We start from the raw sequence: 23,967 nt of genomic DNA on the forward strand, positions 1-23,967 counted from the left end.
AAACTGTGACACTGCAGTAAAAGGTGCACAATCGGGTTGGAAAGGGGCACGCCTGGCGGCTGACCGCAGGACTGTGCAAGGGCTGGAGAGGGCTTGCGGGGGGACGTTCCCTAGGCCCACGGCCCGCCGCCCCACGGGCTCCCTCCCGCGCTCCAGCTCAGGCTGGCGCGGGGCCCAGGGAGTCCTCACTGCGCTACGGGTCGGGTCGCGCCCCAGGCTTGCCGCTGCGCGCCTGGGATCGGGGACCACTGTGATCGGCCCTGGCAGAGACCGCCCCAGAAGCAGCCCTCCCGCGTCGGGCCCCCAGCCAGGCCAGGCCAGGCCTCGTGGATGGCTGAGCGAGGCTCGGCGCTCTCGCCTGTTGCTGTTGCTGCCGCTGGTGCCGCGGCCGCCGGCGGGGGGTCTGGCTCGGGAGACCCGCGCATCTCCCCGCCACATGCCAGCGGTCCCGGGAGCCTCGAGGCCCGGAGATAAAAGGACTCTCCTGTGTTCCAGCTTGAAGACTTGACCCCGACATGCTCAGCCCCGCGCTCCGGGAGAGGCTATGACGTCCTGGGAGGCCACCAGGCGGCGCTCGCGAGCCACGCTCTCCACAGTCCGTCGGACGGAGCAAGCTGCCTCAGGTCTGGGGTCCAACACCTCTCTGCCTCCCGCCAGGCACCCCTCCCACACCGTGACTTAACCGGCACAAAGCACCACTGCCCCCCACTGTCCAGTGAGGAGGCTGGGTGTGGGGGCACCTATAAAAGGTGCACAATCGGGTTGGAAAGGGCACGCCTGGCGGCTGTCACAGCGCCACTGGCCCACCAGTACCCCCAGAATGACCTAAGCGGCACCGCACAGCCCTCCAGCTCAGAGTCCTGGACAAGGCAAAAAGTGAGGTCGCCAGGGGCTGGGGGACTAGTGCTGTCTGGAAGATGAAGAAGTCCTGGAGGCTGATGGTGTGATGGCTGCACACAATACGAATGTGCTTTGGGCTGCCGAACTGTCCGTTTCAGAGTGGTCAGCATGGTAAATGTGCCAGGTGTGGATAGAGTTCACCTGTAATCCCAGCGACTCCGGAGGTTGAGGCCGGAGGGATGCAAGTGAGAGCCCAGCCTCAGCAACTTAGCAAGACCCTGTCTCAAAAAATAAAGGGGTAGGGGCGTGGGGGAGCTGGGAGACGTGGCTCAGGGGTAAAGCATCCCTGGTTCAATCCCTTGGTACTAAAAAGAGGGGGACTTGGGGCGTTGCTCAGAGACAGAGCACCCCTGGGTTCAATCTCCAGTACTGAAAAAAAACAGTACATTTTATATTTTATATTAAACATTTAAAAAAACCCAGCGGCATTTCCCCTGAATCTCATAAAATCCAAACTCCTACCGCAGGTCCAGAGCCCTGCTTGAACCCCTCCATTCACCACTGAGGTCTTGTTCCACCAACACACACACATCCGTGTCTCTGGTCTTGCTGGACAGGTAGCTTTGCCTGAGAGTCGCTTCCACAAAGGCAGCTCCCGTCATGTGAACATCACACCCACCGTCCACCCCTCTCTGGAACCCTTCCCTCTCTCTTCACCCAGAGAGGCAGCATGGTGGAATGGGGGCAGAGTGGGTCTGGGTCAAATTCTCCCCCTGCCGCTGGCGATGAAACCCAGGGCCCGGCACATGCCAGGAAAGGACTGTGCCACTGAGCCACATCGGAGCCCTTTTTATTTTTTATTTTGAGACAGGATCTCAATAATTTGCCCTGCCTGGCCTTGAACTTGCAGTCCTTCCTCACCCTCCCCAGTAGCTGGGATTATAGGTGCCACCACACCCAGCCTCCTCACTGGACTTTTGGCAGAAGTGATGAAATGAGTCAACACCAGTAAAGCATTTAAGAGTGAGGCCTAAAACCAGGTGAGGGACAAGCTGGTCTGCCTCTCCTGGCCACAGTGAGCCCTGGTAGATGGCCCCTGCATGTCCCACATTCACAGCTGTCTCCCCGCACTGGACACACTGCAGCGCTGGTCAGCCACAAGCTGCAGGGCATGTGCCATGGAGCAGCCCCAAGCATCCCTGCACCCTGCAGATCTTGGGAAGCGTGGGATTCCACAGCTCACTTCCTGGCTGATGTGTGTACCCAGGAGCACCTGGCCCCATATGCCCCTGCCCCAATGGTTGTTCTCCCCTGCCCCCGCTGTTTGCCCTGCAGCCGAGGTGGAGGCCCATGAACTGGCTCTGTGGCTGTGGGGCCTGGAGACAGTGTCTTTATTGGGAGCAATGTACAACAGCATCGTGGCACATTTCTCTGCAACCTTCTGCACCAAGGAGTAGTCTTATCACATAAAAGGGTCTGGAGGTCACCTACTCCAGGACCCAAATGGGAGGAAGTCAAGACACCACTTCCAGGTCCCCCCCCCCCAGGTCACAGCTATCCTCAGAGCCAGAAGGGCCCCCAAAGCCTGCCACCTCAAAGCTATCCAGAGAGGTCTGATGGCCCATGATGATACCGCAATTTAGGAAGCCACCTGGAATGTGCTGCCCAAGCAAACATTAAAGAAGCAAGCAGAGTTGCAGGGCCCAGAACAGTGGGTTGAGACACTGAGCTACCCACCAGCACCAGGCAGGTGGGCAACTATGGTGGGCATGGGGAAGGTTGTCAGGCTCACTAGGAGCAATCGGCCACCAGAGGCAGGTTGGGGATATAGGGGCTGCTCGGCTATGATGCAGAGAGAAGTGGAACAGTGACTAAGCACAAGGATGCTAGGTGATTGGGACTAACGTCAAGTAGCAGGCCAGAGACAGTTAGCTGAGGGTCCTGGCCTGTGTAGGGGCCTCGGGTACTGCTTCCTGCCACTTCAGTGCTGGGTGACCTGGGGTCCCAAGGCCACGTGGACAACCCTCATGAAGGTCTCAACAGAAGGCCTGGACCTGTGCCCAGGTCCAGAACTGGGCCTCAGGCCTCCCCTCTGCTGACCCCAGCTCAGGAGCAGTGAGTAAACTTCCTTTTTTTTTTTTTTTTTTTTTTTTTTTTTTGTGGTACCAGGATGGAACTCAGGGCCTTGTGCTTGCAAGGCAAGCACTCTACCAGCTGAGCTATCTCCCTCAGCCCTAGTGAGTAAACTTTCGAAGTCATTCACCAATCACTGTCCCAGCTCCTTCCTGCAGTGCTCCAACCACAGCCGTGATTCCACTCCACCTGCCACACTGAAGGGTTCCCTCCTCACTTCCAACTCTATCTTCCTGTGGGTCTGCAGACCTCCACAGTTCCAGCCTAACAGGGGCCCCAGAAGGAACCCAACCATTCCTGGCCCCACGACACAACACCCTCGAATGAAGCCCAGGATAAAGCAGCCCTGCAAGCAACACCCAGAGACAAGGTAAGTCCTGCTGGCTGCACATTTATCCAAGCCACTGCCTCCAGGTCACTTGAGGCTCTGGGAGGGCCCACCTGGAGGGGGGGGTCCCAACTTGCTCTCTGGAGACCAGCTCCCCCGACTGCCCGCCATGTCAGTGTCCAGCTGGGGCCGGGCATCCTCTCCAGTCGAAGTCCTTGGTTATAGCCTGGCTTCCTCCGCCTGCCACACCAGCTCACCAGAGATGTAGGTGGCCTGGACTCGGAGGGTGTCATCAAGCACCACAAAGTCTGGGGCAAAGCCACAGGGTGAGAGGGGATGAGATGGGACCACCCTAACCCCCTCATGAAGTCATTTCCCAACAAACTGAGCCCGGTGGGGAAACTGAAGCCCAGGGACATAACTCATGCAGGATATCCTGACCCACCACATACTGGCACAGGTCCTAGAACCAGGAGTCTATCTCCTATAGTTAGGGACAAGGGACTGTGTTCCCTGCAGCCCTGGCCTGGCCAGGGGAAAAGAGGGCCGAGAGAGGCTGTGGCAGGCAATGCCACCAGGGAGCCAGGAACCAGGAAGACCCACTCACCTGGGCCCTGACCCAGCCCTTCGCTGGGTCTCTCCTGGAGCCTCACTGCATCAGCACCAAAGTCCAGGCTCCCCTTGCTCTTCTCCAGCCCCCGCAGCTGGCCGGGTGCAGGGACGCAGCCTCCAGGGCTGCCTCCACACTGCAGCCCTGCGTGGGACACAACGTGGTGAAGTCCCACGGCCCTCCCCCACACAGCTCCACGCTGCTGGTTTTAGAGTCTGGAGACAAGGGGACAGCCTGGGATCTGCAACAGGCTACGAGGACCTCGTCCCCACTCCAGCTCTCCCTCGGCCCAGGCACCATCCCCACCTGCAGGGATTCTCTTCTCCCTAACCAAGCACTCTCTGGTCCCACATGCCCACATGACCCTCCATATTCTCCTGAATCCCGGGGAGAGCCCCTAATGTACAAAGAAGTGATAGCAGGACCCACCATGCCACCCGCCTGGCAGCCACCCAGGGCTCTGCTCTCTGCTCCCCTAACCGAAAGGTCAAATGACCATGCTCACTTCTCCATGACTGTGATCAGTCCTGGGGCCAGGACACAGCCATGTCCTGCCTCCGGACCCTGATACCTACAGCCTCCAGAATGATACCAGCCTCTCCCCACCTTCTGCCTCGCAAGGGCCCCGCACAACCTAGTCCCAGGGGCCCACAGTGCCACTCTCACCCCAACCCAGCCCACCCCACCTACCCCTCTGCACTGTCCCTGAGAAGTCCCCCATCCCACAGGGCTGGGCCTTGGCCCTTCTCAGGTAGCATGAGGGGCCCTGCCCCTCCAGGGTCTATGGTTCCACTGCCCATCGCCCTGACTTGAGTGATGTGTTGCCTGCTACCACGCAGCCCTGCCTATAAGCTCCCTGCAGGGCCTTAGCCACATTCCCAGAATCCAGTCCATCCCCTGGGAATCCCCCCACTCCCAGCCAACATGGGCAGGTGAGAGAGGCTGACACAGGACTCCCATGATCCACCTCCCCACGGTTCCTCCCAGAGGCAGCCTCTGTTCCTAGATGCACAGACCCACTGACCTGTGGCCTGCAGAAAATGTCGGACGCAGACATCCATTGGGCTTATGCTGCCACACAGCGTCTTGGTGCCTTGAGAGCAGAGAGGCCAGGTTCTGGGGAACTGTGGCCTGGGAGCCCAGCAAAGTAAGGGATTGGCCCAGGTTCCACCCCTGCCCCCAGGAGGCTGAGAGACTGGTTCCCTGTGAGCATGGGAGTCACTCACCTGCTACGTAAGCCGTCAACCCATCCACTCCACGTCCTGCTGTCCTAGTGTGTGGGCGGCCATTGCCCAAGCCCAGGGCAGGGACAGCATCGGTGACTAGCACCAGCCCTGGAGGAGAAGTGCTTCAGGACCTGCCTGGTGGGCAAACCTAGCTGGCTAACTTCTACTGCCCCTCCTCCCCAGAGGCTCACCCTGGGATGGGCCCGGTAGGCAATGCGCAGGGCTGCAGGGTTGGTGTGTATGCCATCGGCAATCATCCCGTAGAATATGCAGCGCCCAGGGGGCAGCCGGTCACTGGTCAGGAGCCCCACGATGCCAGGGTCACGGTGGTGGAACTGGCAGGACAGGAGGGGCTGGATGAGGGAGGGCAGAGGCTACCGGCCCCCCCAGGTGAGTGGGGGCCGGGCAGCACTCACAGGCAGCATGGCATTGAAGAGGTGGGTGATGAAAGTGGCCCCACTCTGAACTGCTTCCTCTGCAGCCTGGAGGTCAGCCACCGAATGCCCTGCACAGGGGACCCGGGCTCAGACTCTGCAGCAGCTGCAGACCACCCCCACCCCCCGCTGACGGCACCTCACCTAGGGAAACGCAGATGCCTGGGCTGTCAGGGCCTGGATCACTTCATGGCTGCGGCCCAGTTCAGGGGCCAGCGTCACAATGCGGACATTGTCCAGGGGACCATACTTGGCCACACATCATGGGAAGGCACGTGCCTCAAAGGAGCGGAGGTGGGCCTCGGGGTGCGCGCCCCGCTTCTCCGGCTGATGAATGGCCCTCTAGGTGCACCCCTAGGGAAGGGAACATGGGTGACTACAGCAGCACCCTCGTCCCACAGCCCACACCGGCCCCTTGTGCCTGCACACCCTCCCTCCCTCCCCATCTGGGCATCTGGAGGGTAGGAGTCTCCCAGGGTGGGGGTGCAAGGGGGTCAGCCACTCACCGAGGACCCCTGCCCCATGGGGACCACCACTCTTCACGGGGATCTGAGGAAGGACCTGGGGGGAACCAGCTGTTAAACCCTGCCCCCCATAGCCCTGCACCCAGAGATCCCAGGTAGAGTTCAGGGCCCTGGCACAGCCCAGCCACCTGAGCCAGCCCTCCCAGGAGTTAGAAGGTGGCCAAAGGCCCCACACGGTGGTGAGGAGCAGGAACTCATAGGAATGGGGGACACCAGACAGCCTGCCCAGAGGACCAGAAGGCAGCAGTGCTTCCAGGCCACGAGGGCAGGAACAGGGGTACCGAAGCTGGTGCCAACCTGCCCTGGCCCTCAGTGGCCTCCATCCAGCAGCAGCTAAAACATAAGTGGGACAAAGCCCCCAGCAGTGACTACCACCTCCCTGAGCAGAGGGCCAGAGGCAGGAGCAGGACGGAGAGAAGCAGGGGCTTGGAGGCCAGCGTGCGCAGTGTAGGCACAGCCAGGCTGAGCACCCCAGCCCAGGTCGTGGAGGCGATCAGAAAGGGCCCAAGCACTGGGGAGTCATGACAGGACTCACAACTCATCTCAGGGGTTGAAAGGCAGACCTACGCCACGGTCCTCCCACATGGACCAGGGCTTTCTAGAGCCTGCAGCTCTGCAAGGGTCCCTGGGCAGGGGTGGCAGGCCACCCCTCAGGACTCCCCACCCAACAAAGCGATAACTGCACCCTCCCCCAGAACTCCCTGTCCAAACAAAAGTGAAAGTAGATTTATTTATTTTTTTCTGATGCTGGAAATAAAACTCAGGGCCTTGAGCACCACTTAGTGAGACCCTGTTTCAAAATTAAAAAAAAAATTAAAAAAAAAAAAAAAGGCTGGGGATGTCGTTCAGGGCTAGAGCTCCTCCAGGCTCAGCCCCAGTACCGCCGGGGAGAGAGAGACCGTAAACCCAAGGGACAGAGAGGTAGAGAGGGGCAGGCGGACTCTGAAAGGTAGACCAGCAGATCCTGGACAGCTGTAGGTGGGCACACAACGGGAAAGGACCCCCAGGCTCAGTCCTGCAGTGCCCGGCGCTGTGAGAAACGGGCTGGGGGCAGGCGCCCACGGAGGAGCTGTGAGAGCAGCAGCTGGAGCCCAGAACGCCTGCCCCGGGTGCGGGGCTGAGAGGGCCTCTGGGTGGGGTGGGCCAGGAACAGCAGAGACAGGGAGTCAGGTGGAGTTCACACTGAAGGCTTTCGCCAAGGTTCCAGGCAGGCCTGCTTCCTGTGCACAGAATAAAGGTCCTTGGGGATCTGAAGAGCCTGAGACAGGACCCAGGGGCCCTGACCTACGATGCCCCCAACAGTCCTCCGGTGCCAGCCCTCAGAGTACACTCGGGCAGCAAGGCGTAGCCAACAGTGGGACTGAGCCAGGGGCTGTCACACCAAGATGAAGGGACACAGTGAAGAGCCGTCACTGACACTCTCTGGATGATGAAAGGTTGTGTGTCCAGGAAGCAAGAATAAAATGACTTAAGACAAGGAACATGGGGTGGGGACAAAAGAAGCTCTTCAAAGCTTAAATTATGTGAGCGCCAAAGCAAGAAACCCAAGAGAAGAAATGGAAGATAAAAAGCTGAGTAAACAGCTAGAAAGTGGAGTTGATAAGAAAATGCAAGAAAAAAAGAAAAGAAAGAATGGGCCCAAAAGGCCCAACGATAGACCAGTGAGACCCCCATAAAATGATGACACAGGGACAGGCAAAAACTCACCAAGGAAATAATTCAAAAAAGCAAGTGTCTCCGTGGCACACACTTATACTCCCAGGTACTCAGGAGGCTGAGGCAGGAGGAAAGTTTGAGACCAGTCTGGGAATTTAATTAATCAAACTTAAATTAATTAATTCCCTGTCTCAGAATTTTTAGTTTTTTCAGGGATGGGGGTGTAGTTCAGTAGTAGAGCATGTGCCTAGATGAATGAGGCCCTGGGTTCAAGCCCCGGCACCACCAATAACAAAACAAGACAAAAAATTCTAGGGGAAAATGACTTCTTACTTAGACTCTAGCTCAGTCAGGCTATGGATCAAGAGAATGAAGACATTTTCAGTCCTTTAAGGTCTCAAAAACTTACCATCCCATGCATGACCCTTTTCTTCAGAAGCTACTGGAGGATGGACACCACCAAAATGAAGGCATAAACCACCAAGAGGAAAATAAAGAGGATCTGGGACATGGAAGACCCAGCAGAAAAGGTGGACAGACTGGACAGACTCCTCAGATGGTGGGGGATGGAGATCCCAGGACAGCTCAGTCCTAGCGAGACAAGAGTCAGTGTTGAGATGAGCAAGAAGCCAAAACTGATGGATCCTATGCTGTGTCTAAATGGTCTGAGAGTAACAACTGTCAGCAGGAAGCTGGAGAGTTGCTAGCTATAAAACAGCAGCAGCAAAGTACATTAACTCCAGGAGAAGCAGAATTTGGAAGAGAAGACAAAACATAACTCAAACACTGAATCATACACAGCAGCCGCCATGATCTAACCAAAATCACTATTCAGTGAGAATGAGGAATAGAAGCAGATGAGCGAGAAATAGTCCTCATGCCTCGTGATAAGAAGAAATATTGCCCCAAACTGGAAAATGGAATAGGAATACTAGCATATTTTCTAGATATGCAGGGGAATGCCTGAAGAACAGCTGAGTTGAAAGTGATGTCACCTAGGGAGGAAACTCACTGGGGCAAAGAGCTGCTGTTGTTCCAACAAGCTGTGGGTATACAAAGTCCACCAGAGAGTAAAAATGATAATGACTGAGTCTTGCTAGCCTAGAGTCTGGAAAGGAAAGCAGAAGGGGAGTAAAGAGAAAGGAGATTCAAGACAAGCCAGGGGGAAGGAGGCAGGGGGCAGCTGGAAAGTCCCAAGCGTGCAGGCCAGTGGGGCTGAGGCAAGAGGTACGTTCCTTTGAATCAGCAGATAAAGCACTTGAAACTGAGAATAATGTGAGCAGATCTGCCTCCTGGAAGGACAGCAAAAGGCAGGGCTGGAGCAAAGGTGCAGCTAATGTCAGTGGACCAGACCTCAACAACAAAAGAGCTGGCTAACTTCTGACAAAGTGGCAACCCATTTCTACCCAGCGTAAAGTGGCCTGGAAGGAAGGTGGGGTGCTTGTTGAGGGAAAGGTCCTCTGGTTTCCATGATACCAGTATTTAAGTTCTCACATCCAAAACCCTCCACAATCTCCAACATCAGCAGATGGCCCACGGCCTTCATCCTGGAGGAGTCTGTCTGTAACATACCTGGACCCAGTGAGTGCTGAGAAGAAAACACCCTTCATCAGCCCACCCACTGGGGCAGAGCTGTCTACATCACGCCAGAAAGACCTGCAGCTGAGGCAAGGGCAAGGGAGCAACTAGCTAGCTCGCAGAAGAGCAAGGCCTTCCAGGCAGAGCTTGGAGATAGAGGGGAACACCTGGAGCTACTGGAATGTGCCTGGGGAAACACAACAGGTTCAGCAGGTGGGAAGGGAACGTTATGGGAGCAGAGATAGGAGAAATGCCAAATCCTGTTATCTTGGAAAGGACCAGAGCCTAAGAAAGCAGCTGGGAGAACTAGATGCCTGACTGCAGCGGGACAACTGAGTTTGGCTTTTGATATGTGTGTGGTTGGGAGAGCTGTGGAAAATTTCCAAGAAGACGTCCTTAACTGACATTTTCCAAATACTTCACAGACACCAAGCACAGCTTCGAAAGCTGTGTGAGAGATGAAGACTGATTATTCTCAAATGAGGAAACTGAGTACATTTGTGCCAAGTCTTCTGGCTGATACCACAGTCAGGAGGCCACCAGGTGTACACCTGTAATCTTGGTGACTCAGGAGACTGAGGCAGGAGGATCACAAGTTGGAGACCAGTCTCCATATAATTTAGTGAGACCCTGTCTCAAAATAAAAATTTTTAAAAAGCTGAGGGTATAGTTCAGTGGTAGAGTGCTCCTGGTTCAATCCCCAGCACCTAAATAAATACAGTCAGGAGGACAGGATGAACCCCAGAAAGCCCAAACTCAGAGCCCACTCACAGCCTTCCACAGCTCCCTGTTCTGATTCTGTGTCCACATACCCAAAAAATGAACTCACAAGCAGTCATACATTCCTGCAGTGAATCAGGTACTGGAGGAAAGGCAGATGGGGCAACTGACAAAACTGAATGAACAGGGTCAATTAACCATGGAAAAGTGTTCATTTCCTAAATTTACCAGCCACATTATGGTAGTGTAAGAGAATACCCATGTTGGTAAGCAAGAGTTAAGTACTAAAAGAGAGAGAGGCATGTGTATACAACCTAGTCTCAAAGGGTCCTGGGAAGGACAGTAACACATGCAGGGAGAACCAGCTTGAGGATAAAGTTTCAAAGGAAAACTGGACAAGGACAACAGAATTCCTTCTAAGCAGGAAGAAAGGTAGAAGGGAGGGAAATGTAGGACAGAGAAGGACAGAAACACTGGGGGAGCAGCTCTTTCTGGAAGTCATGTTCAATTGAGTCACACACAACAGACAGGTTAAGGAAGAAGAGTCTGACCCTAGACAATGGTTGTGACAATCCTGCTTGCTCCAGGACTGGAGGCCGGCAGTGGGGGTTGGAAGGGGCTGTGGCAGATGAGGACGCTGAGACAGCAAAAGTGGGGAGCACTGCAGAGGCAGTCAGGAAACCAGGCAGAGGGGCCCCCACCCCAGGCCCAAGTGGAGGGATGCCAGATTCAGGGACCATGGGATGTGTTGACAGATGGGAGGGCATGAGATTTAAGTTAAAGGGATGACTGCTCCCAAGGACCCCCTTTGCTTGAGACCTTGAGCCTGACCTCACCTTATGATAAATCTCTGGTGGGGAAGTGACCAGGGTGGGGCAGAAAGAGGTGACACCGTGGGACAGGATCCTCTGGGCCACCAGGGCAACCCCCGAACCCACATTCTCCGTGGTCTTGGAGAAGTCGACACCAAATCCACCTGGGACCAGAGAAAAAAGGGAGGTCGCAAGGTGCTCCGGGCTCCTCCCCTGCGTCCCTGGCCCTGCCTCAGGCCGCACCGTTGATCTGCACGTCGATGAAACCTGGCGCCAGGATGCAGCCCCCGCAGTCCCGCTGCTCGTCGGCCACGCGCCGCTCGTCGAAGAACAGCTTCTCGGGGTCCAAGATGCGGCCCTCACGCACCCACAGGTCCTCCCTGCTCACACAGCGGCAGGCGTTCAGATAGCCCGCCGGCGCCGGTGCCCAGCCCCGCACCGCGTGGTCCCGCCCGCCCCGCACCTGAGCAGCGCGCCACCACGCAGGATGCGGCAGTTGGTGAACTGGAGCACCGGAGCCCGCGTCGTGCCCTGCCCGCCGCGCATCGTGAGCCGCGGAGACCCGGAGCCGGCCGGCCGCCGCGCCACGTGACCCTCAGCTGACTGGGGCGGCGCCACGTGATCGCCCGATCCACGTGACCCGCCGGCCCACGTGACCCGCGGCGCTCTGACGCGCGGCGCCAGCCCGCCCCGCCCCGCCCCGCCCACACAAGCGCTGGGACACAGGCCTGTCACATCCGAGAACTTTATTGGACACAGCTAGGCCGGGGCCTGGCGGCTGGCGTTCCGCCCCGGCCAGGGCCCCGGGCGCAGGGGGCGTGCCATCCAAGGAGTCTCGGCAAGGGGAACCCCACAAGGCAACACTCTACCTAAAGGGTACTATAGGGGGAGACGAGGGCTGCTCCACAGACGCATGAACAGGTCAGATCTTTTATAAATAAACATCCAGTGAAGAGAAAAACGACAACTCTAATTCATCCTTATACACAGAGCACTCTAGGGCGGTGGGCGGGGGCCGGAGGCTGTATCCTCACTGGTCAGGGGCCTGGATGGGAGATGAGTGGGCCCAATGTCCACAGCACGGGGCGGAAGGGGCCAGGCGGGGCAACAGACGATGGGCACTAGGACACTGCGCATTTACAAGACCAACTACGGAGGGGGCGGCTGCCCGTGCATGTGTGTCAGGCTGTTCGTTCTGGAATGAGGAGGGGTGGTCTTTACATCGTGTTCTGTGGCTGGTGGGCTTGAGAGGGGCTACTTTGTGGAGAGGATGAGGGCCACGATGAGACCGTAGAGGCCAAGCACCTCAGCGAAGATGAGGATCAGGATCATGCCCACAAACAGCCGGGGCTGCTGGGCAGTGCCCCGAACACCAGCGTCCCCCACAATGCCAATGGCAAAGCCAGCTGCCAGGCCACTCAGGCCCACACTCAGGCCTGCACCCAGCTGGAGGAAACTCCTGGGGGAAGAGAAAAGATACAGGGCGGTTAGCAGCCTGCCTACCAAGGTAAGACAACACCAGGCAGGGCACTTCCCACTCACCTGTAGAGGCTGATGCCATCATTCAGGGAGTTGGCGATGAGGACTGCCACCACTAGACCATAGATGGCGATGATCCCAGCCATGACCACTGGGATGATGGACTTCATGATCAGCTCCGGCCTCATGACTGACATGGCAGCGATGCCGGTGCCACTCTTGGCCGTGCCATAGGCGGCACCCAGGGCTGTGGGAGGAAGGTGAGGTAAGTCAGGAGATACCTGCAAGCAGCTTCAGCACAGTCGAGTGCTCCCCAAGTTAGTACTCACATGAGGAGCTGAAGATACTAGAAGGGCAGAACAGCCACAGCTATAACCATTTCCCCCTCTCCTCTGGCTGAGTGCCCACAGTCCACCTCTTCCTCCTGCAGTATCCCTTGTGGCCTGCTGGGGTTCCTGCTCTGCTGTGACATCCTAGCCCTGTTCCCCAGCACTCCCCTGGCCTGCTGCCTGCTACCTAGGGCAGCCCAGTTACACCAGGAAGAGGCAGCTAGGGTCCCAAAAGCCTAGCTTGAGAGTCTAGGCACCTTTGTCCCACCTGAAGTTCCAGCATATCAGTCAAGAAAGGCCTGGAAAACCGTAAGTGGACTACTCAGCAGCAAAGATGCAAGTCCAGGGTAAGCAATTCCTTAGCTATTACCTACGGACAACAGGCTGGAAGAGCCACCACGGTCTGGGCTGGGTGGTAGAGTGGTGCAGTGATAGAATGCTTGCCTTGCATGTGTGGGGCTCTGGGTTCAATGCCCCAATACCTCAAGAAAAAAAAAAAAAAAAAAAAATATATATATATATATTTTAAACCAGTTATGTAGGTACACGCCTTTAATTCCAGCCACTCAGGTGACTAAGGCAAGATGATCACAAGTTCAAGGCCAGCCTGAGCAACTTAGTTGAGACCCTTTCCCAAAAATAAAAAGTGAGCTGGGAGTATAGCTCAGTGGTAGAGTGCTCCTAGCACCCATGGGTTCCATCCCAGTTCAACAGGGTACAGCTTCTGCTGCTGGATGTGACCTCAAGGTCAGAAATAGCTGACCTAGCAAGTCTTAAACCTCCAGGCCAGCTTTTGGACTCACCACCCAACTTCCCGCTACTACAACCCCTAAACTGGCTTCTAGGAGGGGCTGTGCTTTGCCAGAAAGGTCAGCTTTCAGCAGCACATCCCATACAGCAGGCCCTGAAACCCTGAAAGATTAAACAGGACCCTCCCTAAATAACCAAGGAAGATAAAGGGCAAGCCAAGGAGAGGACAAGGCACAGAAAAGAGGACAGGAATATGGGGTCATCACCCACCCTGACCATGAGACCTCAGGAAACTTCTCAGAGGCTGCCCCTGCCTTCCCTGTGGCCTTCAGGTCTCCCACCACATGGCAATAGGGGAGTTGAACTCTAGAGTGGCCTGTCTCCTCTGCAGCAAGTGGCAATGGCATACTTCGCCCTGTCTTTACCCAGGGCACCCACACCACAGTCATTTCCAAGAGCAAGCAATGACTGGCTTGACCACAGAGACAGCACAGAAGATAGGTCAGAGGCAGATGGGACTAGGACAAGTCTAGCCTTTCTTCTGTGCATTTAGTTGATTTCCTAGAGACACAAAAAATGCCCACTCTTGTTCTAGTACTGAGCAGAACTGAATTCCAAAGGGTTCTGCCTTCCCAGAGATGAGCCCAACAAGAAGACAGAATGGTGACCCAATCATAGCAACATCTCCAGGACAGAAAGGGAGGCGTGTGTGTGTGTGTGTGTGTGTGTGTGTAAGGATGACAGACCTGTTCTGAAGGAAACAGTGACAGTGAACAGATCACAAGACAGGACAGAAGGCAAAGATAACAGCACAGGTGGAGATGCCAAGGAGCAGACTGGGGGGAGCAGGCTTGGGCTGGGGTACTACAGTATAGTGGATCACGATGCTTCCTCCAACAGTACCCTGAGGTGCCCAGACCAAGGTTTGGAATGCCATCAGCCTATGCTTGGGCCCACCTGCAAGAGGCCATTCCTGGAACTCTTCTGGTCACAGTGATTTTTCTTGGCTCCCTCTGCAGGCCCAGCGACATGTCAGGCTGTATCACATATGTGCAAGAGACCAGCGCCCCCAGGGCTCACATTCCTGGGGACAGGTTACAAACAGCAAGCACAGACTGACATATGGCACTAGAAAGGAGTCTGAACACGGAACTCCACACCCTAGGTGTTGAGACTCTAAGAGGCAGGAAGTAAGCTGGACCCTTCCCTAGAAGAGCAGGGAGGTCATGTGGCTAAGGAGAGGATAGGGCGAGAGAAACATGGATAACCACTGGGAACCAGAGCTACAGGAGATAAAACTAGCCCAGGACCGAGTGGCAGCAGGTCCAAAAAGCCAAGCTTGATGTAGCTTTAGAAGGCAGACCTGCCAACAATGCCAGATGCAGTGGGGCAGAGATCAGGGTCAGAAAGCAGTTCCTGGAACACAAGCACAAAACCAGGGAGGAAGTCACTGAAAACATAAAAAGGAGCAACGCAGCTTCATGGAAGACATGATGAAGGAAGAATCAACAGGATGTTTGTCATAAGAAAAAAGGGGAAGCTGGAATGTGAAATGGGGGAAGGGGGACCTGCAAGATGTACATGGAGCTCATCTGGTTAAAAACCAATGAGTCAAATGCAAAGCAAGACCCAGACATTGGCAGAGGGCTTCATGTTGACCCAACTGCAACACCAAAGGTCATGGAAGGAGAGAGAGGCTTGTTCAAGTAGCAGAGAAGATGAAGACAAACCCTGGAGAAAGACACAGCTAAGAGTGCAGAAATGAATTCAGAAGGTGATTCAAATGACCAAGGAAGAGGCTAGCCACCATAGGGCTATGTTAAGCCCCATATGGGACTAGTGGAGCAAAGGACATAAAAGAGAATTCAGAGGCCAACAGGTGTGCAGGTTCCAATCCCCAAGAGCCAGGGCCAGGCAGAAAAGGCCAGCAATACCATGATCTCAATAAAGTGCAGACACCTGCTGGCACTGCTCAGTAGGAAAAGTACATGCAGGTTCATGATGGAGAGGGGGACAAGAAGCTGGGTGCACAAAAACAGGTCTGTGGGAAAACTCAGGGCCACAGAATCATCCTGAAACTGGGACCAAAGCTTCATTCAGGCAGAGATCTCGGTTTGTTCACTGATGTCACCCCAGTACCTGGCATATAGAAAGAACTCAATCAAGATTTGCTGAACATGTGAGTGACAACCACAGACAGCCCAGGAAGAAGGTAGTAGAACTTCTGGAGGCATTCTTGGGGCAAAGAGCTTAAGGGAGATGCAAGCAACCTGCTCCGATAGTTCTAAAGGTGTGTGGGAACAGCAGGCATATCCTGGCGAAGAAGGAGAAGTCTAGACCACACCTCCCACCACAAATGACTCTTTACTGGAAGGGGATGGAAAGGGCAGGGCTCGCTCAACAGCGCATGACAGGCAGACAGGACCAGGCAGGGTAAGGCCCCCCAAGAGAGCAGGGTCCCTGAGCCCTCAACCCACAGGTGTTTACAGTCAGCAGAGGACTGTTTGGAGTTCAAACCCTCCACATACTTGTACTGGGAGCCTCCCCAGTGCAACCAGGTAGGGTGGGGCAGGGTGGGGCAGGGCGGACCACTTATGCCAAGAACCAGACCTACCAGAGGAGGCCCAAACCAGGCCAGACCAGTCCACTGGAGCTCTCTCTGACTTATCTGCCTAGGCCCCACATTCTCAGGTCTGGTCTAAGTTTTTGTCTCCCAGGAGGGCAAGTTTTCACTAAATTTGACACCCAGGACTGTTAAGGCCCAACTTCAAAAGCAGGGTGCCATCAAGAACTCTTTTGCCCCTTCTCCAAGCCCAGGACAGTCCCTACCAGTTCCTGGCCCAGGAAGAAGGTCATTCATTCACCCTTCCATTCTTTGGAACCCAAACTGGAGAATTCCTCCAAAGGAACAAAGACCCAATCCTGTACAAATGTTGGCACCCCATGCCACATTCTCATCCACCTCAAAGCACAGACCCTCAAAATCGTCCACACAAGTGCTGTCTCCCAGAAGCCCCCATTTCCATATGCTCCCACCCCTAGTTCTCTGCGGGTTCTCAGGACCAACTTCTCTCCCAGCTTTCCCAACCAACCCACACAGCTGACAGAGCAATTGGGAAACCGCGACAAGTCCCAACCGGAAAGACCTGCCTCAGGATACAGACCACCTGACCCCCGTCGCCTTTGTGGCGAGGGCTGCGGACCTTGGTGGGACATAGCTTCCCGCCGGCCGCAAGGCCAGGGACTCCCCTCCCAGGCACACCCAGGCCTGCCGCCGCCCACGGACCTGAGCCTCCCGAGGTGTGATGTCACACCTGCCCGCTGAATGCGGGGTGCGGAGCAGGCGCAAGACCGCGCACCGCCCCCTGCGCCCCCCACCCCAGGCCCCCTCCCGCCTCCCGGGGCTAAGATGGCAGCGGCGCCGGCGCCGCCCCACCCCCGCACCGCGGCTTGGCCCGCAGGGCCGCCGGCTGAGATCCGGAGACCCCCAGGACCCGCGCCCTGGCCAAACACGCACGCCCTGAACCCCAGATGCCCCACGGCCCCCGCCGCCCTCGGGCCCGACTCCAGCCCGCAGTCGCGTGAGGCCGGGCACCCCCGACAGCCCCGGACTGCGTCAGAGTGACGTCACGCGCCGGCCCCCCGCGCGCTGCGGGCAGGAGCCCCGCGGCGCCCCCTGCCCGACCCTGCCTGCCGCGGGGCTCACCGCTGAAGATCATGGCGGACGAGGCGCCCATGACGGCGAAGAACGAAGCATACTCGGGGTTCTTGGTCTCGGACATGTCTGCGGGAGGGTCGGGGGCGAGCTCGACGGGGCGCGGCGGGGTGAAACAGCAGGCCGACGAGGGAGCGCAGAGACGGGCGAAGGCGACCTGGCCCGTCAGCCGCTGCGCTCTAAATACCAGCGCCGCAGAGCAAAATGGCGGCCGCAGCCGGGTCACATGACCCGGGCTCCGCCCCTGAGGGCCGTACCACTTCCCGCCGGTGGGGGAGCCGTGGCCCCGGACGCCTAGGCGGCCGCTGACAGCCCCAGGGCCGTGCCGCCAGCCCGCTAGTCCCAGCCCCGACTCCACATCCCGCCTCAGCCTCCACGGGCGCGCTGCCCGGCGTCGCCGCCCTCCAGACCCCAGGCGTTGGGTCCGTCCGACCCCGGGCCAGGGCGGGGCGGGGTGTCATTAGCATACGAGGCGGGGTCTCTCCGCCCCGCCTCCCTTGCGGCTGCGCAGCGCCTGCAGGTGTTAGGTTTTTACTTCGATGCTTTTCTTGGAGTTCCCGGCCTGGATCCCCGGGCCGGAGCCCCGGCCCTCTTGATGCTGCCTTGCTTCTCGCGCCTTGTCCCCATGTCAGGGCCAGGTTCCTTCGGGCGCTGGGTTGGGCCATGGTCTCTTCGAACAGATGAACCAAATAAATTTCGAGTGCGGGCCGCCGGCCTCCTGTGCTCCAGGCCTCAGGAGCGCCCCCACCCCACCTGTGAAGTCCTGGCCTGTGACTGAAGCCCCACTGTGTTCCCGCTCCACCCGTCCCCAGGCTCCACAGACCCCACCATCTTCTGACTTCACCTCTAGATTCCCAGGAAAAAAGGGAGTCCTATCTGCCCTTTTCTTGCTTCAGGAAAGGTCATAATTAAAAAGAGCTGAAGTGAGATATCAGTTGGGGGGGTGTCTCCGCCCCTCAAGATGTAGGCATGACCATGTCCTTTCAGTGTTATCACCTGTCAAGAGTCCTCCGGATTTCTGAACGTTCTGGCATCCAGGTCCTTCTGCCTGTCCCACCAATGCCCACGCAAAGCCCACCCATGCAAAGCCTCTTTTCTTTCTGGAGCAGTCACGGAGGGCGGCGGTTCCCCAGCAGAACAGGCTAGCCCTACCCTGCTGATGCCCATGTGACAGCCCGGGCACCTCAACTAGCTGCTTTGTGTCCACTGGCTAGATCTGGCTGCTCCGTGCCTTTTTCATTCCTTTCCTTTATAGATCTTTGGGCAGCTGTCACCTGACCAGGTCTCCCTTCAGCCACAAGCCCACAAGCCCACATCCTGAGATCAGAGAGCTCTCCACTGAGCTCTCTCCTGGTGCCACCTGCAAACTTCTCCATGTAGGTCGTGGAATCACCTTCCCATCCTGGCCTTCCTGCTGAATTCTCTGCCCCACCTTCCACAACAGGAACCTCCCTGGAGCTCTTTTCCCCTTTCTCACAGTGAGCTCAACATCCGGTGCTGGCCCGGTAACTTCAAAGAGTCTGGATACAGAGCCAGATGGTCTAGGCCAGGGAGATGGCCCTGACTGGGGACTGAAGAAGCAGTATGTAAGGGGGGAGTCCAGACCAAGGAAGGGCAGTACTGTTCATCTTCAGGGAAGTCAAACGCACAGACACTGACAAAGTGTGCATAACCCCAGTATGGTGGAAATACGAAGGCTGGGAAGTTGGAGAGACTGTTTTCTCTGCAGGATCAGTGGGACAACTTTGCTCACTGGCCTCTCACTGGCCTTCTATTTTCTGTTTGATTCTGGTGTAAGATGTCACACTGTGTCTCCAGAGGGCTGCTGACATTGCAGACCAGTGGGTCTCACACTGAGCTCACCCTTTCACCCTCAGCTTCCTTTCAGTTACCTTTGCTACAATAAAAGGCACAGCCATCTGCAAAGCAGCTCACACCAGCAGCTCCAGACATGCTGCTGCTCCCTCCTCCTCATTAGTAATTGCTCTCCAGTCTGAGACAAGCTCTCACCTGTCCCCACCCAAAGGCTCCAGCTGCCCCTTGTTTCTGGACTGCATCTTCTCACTGTCTCTAACCTGATATGTCTGCCTAGTCTCACCCCCACCCCCAACCAACCCATTCTTCACCTAAAACCACAGGACCTTTCTATCCAGCACTTTCTATCCTGGAATCTTTCAACAGCCCGTGGGGCCCTTTCTGTCTTCTCCCCTTGTTACCTCCAGCCCATCACCAGTGTCCTTGAGCCTGTGACTCCATCTGCACCAACTCACACTTCCCCTTACTTAGGAAAGCCCCATCCTCCTCCAGGAAGCCCTCCTGACCCCCCTTCCTTTCTTTCCTCTTCCTTGGGTGCCCCCTTGCACCCTCATACTTTTTTTTCACTCTCTGCCACTCCCACTGAGGGTTGCTTGTCCCCTTTTCTGTATCTTCAACCCTGGTAGGTTGCCTAGCCATTCAGGGTCATTGCTGAACACCAGGGTGTTCCAGGCCTGGTGTTGAACATCTTGAAGTAATTTTTATACCAAGTTCTTGTCCGGGCCTCATTTTGCCACCGAGGAAACAGGCCTAGAAAGGTTAAGAGCCTTGCCTAGCTCACTGCCTAGAAAGAGGTGGAATAAAACTCAACTCCAGGGCCTGGGCCTGCTTCAGCAGGGAGCTCACTATCATCAGATGACCATGAGAGGCCTTGGTCTCTAGGCCCTGGGCAGGGCCCTAGGGTAAAGTGGACTCTGGGCTGGGAATAGGATCACCAGGAACACATCCCTGCCTTCTTCCTCACTGCCACTTCCCCCTTGCATGAAATCACAGATCAGGAGCCTGGTCTGTCACCCTCACTGCTGGAAGGAGGAGGGGATTTCCAGGCACCATGAGGGAGAGACTTTGGAAAAACAAGTCAGAGATCTCATGGGGAGAGGAATGGAGAGGCAAAGGGGAGTCCTGAAAGGGCCAACAGAACTTTATAGAGACCCCAGGAAGGAGGGAGAGGAAGAGGTAAAGAGACCAGGAATAAAATCCCAAATAAACCTCAAACAATTGGAAAGATGGACTTAAGGAAGCTATTCTAAAGAAGGGAAAACTCGGGGCTGGGGAGATAGCTCAGTTGGTAGGGTGCTTGCCTTGTAAGCACAAGGCCCTGAGTTTGATCCCCAGCACCCAAAAAAAAAAAAAAAGGGAAAACTTGGCTCTGGGACTGGGGCTCAGTGGTGGAACCCCTTCCTGAGCACATGTGAAGCACTGGATTTGATCCCCAGCACCACGTAAAAATAAATAAATTAAAAAATAAAGGTATTGTGTTCATCTACAATTAAATTTTTTTTTCTTTAAAAAAAGAAGGGGGCTGGGGAGATAGCTCAGTTGGTAGAGTGCTTGCCTTGTAAGCACAAGGCCCTGGGTTCAATCCCCAGCACCACAAAAATAAATAAATAAATAAATAAATAAATAAATAGAAATAAAAAAAGAAGGGAAGGACTGGGGTTGTGCTTAGTGGTGGAGCGCTTGCCTAGCATGCGTGAGGCACTGGATTTGATCCTCAGCACCACATACAAAACTAAATAAAGTTATTTTTTTAAAAAAAGGAAAACTGGCAGACTGCTCTAGTAGCCTTGTAAGAAAGAACATCACAGGGCTGGGGTTGTGGCTCAGTGGAAGAGCACTTGCCTAGCATGTGTGAGTCACTGGGTTTGATCCTCAGCACCACATATAAATAAAAAAAAACTAAAGATCCATTGACAACTGAAAAATATTCTTAAAGGAAAGAAAGAACATCAGAAACTGCAGATGACAGAATATCCCAGCAAGAATCTGAGGACTGTCACTGGGATAGACATCTTGACAGAGTCGAGGGAGGTGGACCTCCACCCTGGTTATGAGGCTTTTGTTTTTGTTGTTTATTTTGCTTATTTATTTATATGTGGTGCTGAGAAGAACCAAGTGCCTCACACATGCTAGGCAAGCACTCTACCACTGAGCCACAACCCTAGCACTTTTTATTTTTTATTTTAAGATAGGGTCTCACTGAGTTGCTTAGGGGCCTTGCTAAATTGCTGAGGCTGGTCCCTCAACCTCCTGAGCCACTGGGGTTACAGGCGTGCACCACCACACCCAGCCACGAGGGTTCTTTATGTTGTTGCAGAAAGGAATTTAAGAACAGGCAAAACGAGACAGGTGATTTTATTAAGAGAAAGTAAGGAACACACACTCTGGGAGACAGAAGAGAGCGCAGGCATCGGAGAGTAACATGCATTACCTTAGCATGGAGTGTGTGTGTGTAAAATCTACAGTTTAGAGGCTTGACCTAAGAATGTATTTTTAGATCTCCTTTGTGTTAGTCACTTGTTAATCATTTTCTTAATTAATGTGTTGGATTTTCTTCTTTAAAAGATGTATTTTAGTTGTAGATGGACATGATACCTTTATTTTACTTATTTATTTATGTGGTGCTGAGAATGGAACCCAGTGCCTCACACATGCCAGGCAAGCTCTACCACTGAGCCACAACCCAGCCCAACATGTTGGGTTTTTTTTTGTTTGTTTTTTGTGGTGCTGGGGATTGAACTCAGGGCCTTGTGCTTGGAGGCAAGCACTCTACCAGCTGAGCTATCTCCCCAGCCCAACATGTTGGCTTTTCTTTTCTTTCTTTTTTCTTTTCTTTTTTTTTTTTTTTTTTTTTTTTGGTGAAAAATCTTAATTAACTTCCTCATCTGGGAATTTTGCCATTGTTTTGTGAGTTTGTGTCACACTGAGGGTTATTATGGGTACGATTAGGAGTATGACATACGCAAGGAGTGATCGATCCTAAAAATATAGATTACAGAAACATCCATTTGTCGAACGAAGCATTTTCAGGCCTGTTTCTCATCCTTTTTCTTGAGGGGTGTGTGTTTCCTGGGGATTGAACCCAGAGACTTTCTACCACTTACACCCCCAGACATGTTTGAGACATAATCTCGCTAAATTGCTGAGGCTGGCCTCAAACTTGTGATTTTCCTGCTTCAGTCTCCCAAGCAGCTAGGATTAAAGGTGTGCACATTCCTGGCCCGATACAAGGATTTTTTAAAAAGTTAAAATGTCCTTCCAGGAATAGTGATGCATACTTGTAATCTTGGCTACTTGGGAGGCTGAAGCAGGAGGATCACAAGTTTGAGGTCAACCTTGGCAACTTTGTGAGACCCTGTCTCATAATAAAAAGGGTGAAGTTCAGTGTAGTAGAGTGCTTGCCTAGCATGCACAAGGCCCTGATTTTGATCCCCATTATTGCAAAAAAAAAGTTTATGGGGCTGGGGAGATAGCTCAGTCGGTAGAGTGCTTGCCTTGTAAGCATAAGGCCCTGGGTTCGATCCCCAGCACCCCCCCCCCAAAAAAAAAGATTATGAATACAACATAATACACATAGGTTGCATCACCATCACTTGGTGCATGAGAGCTTAGTGGGTACAGTTGTGGCAGGAAGGAAATTGCAAATCCTGGAGCTGCTCCAGCCCATGTCAGGCCTCAAGAGGGGTAAGAGATCAGAGGCAGATAACTGGGATGATTCCAAGGTTGGGGCTTCTCACTGACCCCAATCTACCAGGGTTAACCCAAAAAGATCTGATAGTTCTTTCTCTTTGAGGACTGACAGGTGGGTAGGGAGCCAGGGGCCATTCTTGGCCATGAGGAGGCAGTGTGCACCTCTCTGAATCCTGCTGGGCTACATACAGTAAACCAATGCCTTGGGCTGAGCTTGGCCGTTGGAGCAGGTTCTCAGAAAGCAGTGGGTAAGTCCATAGCTTTGAATGGTCAGAAGGTACCCCATCTGCCTCTGATCCATCTCCCCCTGGGGTCATACCCAGTAGCCCAGTAGACTTCCTCACACTCTAGCAATCAAGATTCACAACCCCAGACCCTGACTTAGACCCTGACTTAGTCCCTGATCCATTCACTAGTCTACTATATTCTAGAGAGGAGTCCCTGTCCTTGTACAGCTGGGAGCCTACCAGAGGAGCAAACACTAAGCCAAAAATGTGGCTGCTGGATGTAGGGGTGGTACAAAGGAAGGGGTGGCCAGTTTCCAGAAGAGATGATCTCTGACTTAGGGTTTTTGTTTTATTTTGTTTTGTTGTTGATTGTTTTGTACTGGGGATTGATCCCAGGGTGCCTTACCACTGAGCTACATCCCCAACCCTTTTTAATTTTTTGAGACAGGGTCTTAATAAGTTGAATAGGGTCTCACTAAGTTGCTGAGGCTGACCTGAAACTTACAATCCTCCCAAGATGCTGTAGATTACAGGCGTGAGCCACTGTGCCTGGCTTGAATTAGGTCTTAAAAGATAGTTTGGAGTAGGCGAGAGACATGAACCAATTTGTATTCAATAAGGCCATTCCGACCAGGGACCACTGAGCAGCTGTAATGAGACTGAAGTAGGCAGACATATTCTGCTGAGGAATGACCCCTAAGGCCTGGGGAGGCAGCAGGTAAAATGCATTCACTACCTGGAAATGTGCAGGCTAAAACAGCCAATAGCGGTTGCCTATGAGGAGGGTCTGGCTGGTTGGGGGACAAGACAGGGAAGGAGATATCCTGCTGTGAGCATTCCCACACTGCATAATTTTCAAGTAGGTACATATTCTATCTTTTCAAGAACCCCAAGATGGGAGGAATGGGGAGCAACTTCTTGCAGGTCAAGATTTCTTTTTGAGATGAGGGAGTTGCAAAACACTGACACAGAATCATTTGCTTTAAAATCACTAAGTTGGCAGGGGTGTAGCTCAGTGATACAGAATTTGCCTGGCATGCTAGAGGCCCTGGGTTCAATCCCCAGTACCATAAAAACAACAAATTAAATTCATCTCATGCA

At 54.5% G+C, this 23,967-nt stretch overlaps 2 protein-coding genes across 2 annotated transcripts; both read right to left on the reverse strand.

Moving 5' to 3' along the window:
* Positions 1-2,160: 2,160 nt before the first annotated feature.
* Amdhd2 (amidohydrolase domain containing 2) lies at positions 2,161-11,485 on the reverse strand. The gene is given in 15 exon segments (XM_053743325.1): positions 2,161-3,609; position 3,653; positions 3,955-4,010; positions 4,013-4,055; positions 4,928-5,004; positions 5,138-5,247; positions 5,330-5,472; positions 5,554-5,642; positions 5,716-5,736; positions 5,739-5,908; positions 5,910-5,925; positions 6,078-6,132; positions 10,886-11,025; positions 11,105-11,241; positions 11,325-11,485. Coding segments are annotated over 15 exon segments (1,230 nt in total). The 5' UTR covers positions 11,408-11,485; the 3' UTR covers positions 2,161-3,520.
* A 107-nt stretch (positions 11,486-11,592) lies between these two features.
* On the reverse strand, positions 11,593-17,343 carry Atp6v0c (ATPase H+ transporting V0 subunit c). Its single transcript, XM_047533746.1, has 3 exons — positions 17,126-17,343; positions 12,404-12,587; positions 11,593-12,320 (listed from the first exon to the last, which is right to left on the reverse strand). The coding sequence occupies exons 1-3, from the start codon at positions 17,199-17,201 to the stop codon at positions 12,116-12,118; spliced, it is 465 nt and encodes a 154-aa protein (XP_047389702.1). The 5' UTR covers positions 17,202-17,343; the 3' UTR covers positions 11,593-12,115.
* Between the last annotated feature and the right edge of the window lie 6,624 nt (positions 17,344-23,967).

The sequence above is a fragment of the Sciurus carolinensis genome, chromosome 18, assembly GCF_902686445.1.
Source record: "Sciurus carolinensis chromosome 18, mSciCar1.2, whole genome shotgun sequence".
NCBI classification, from domain to species: Eukaryota; Metazoa; Chordata; class Mammalia; order Rodentia; family Sciuridae; genus Sciurus; species Sciurus carolinensis.

Coding starts and splice junctions, on each gene's coding strand:
- Atp6v0c (XM_047533746.1), bottom strand. CDS start 17,201: ATGTCCGAGACCAAGAACCCCGAGTATGCTTCGTTCTTCGCCGTCATG. Junction 12,588..17,125: donor GTCCGCCATGATCTTCAGCG/GTGAGCCCCGCG, acceptor TTCCTCCCACAG/CCCTGGGTGCCGCCTATGGC. Junction 12,321..12,403: donor GATGGCATCAGCCTCTACAG/GTGAGTGGGAAG, acceptor CTCTTCCCCCAG/GAGTTTCCTCCAGCTGGGTG.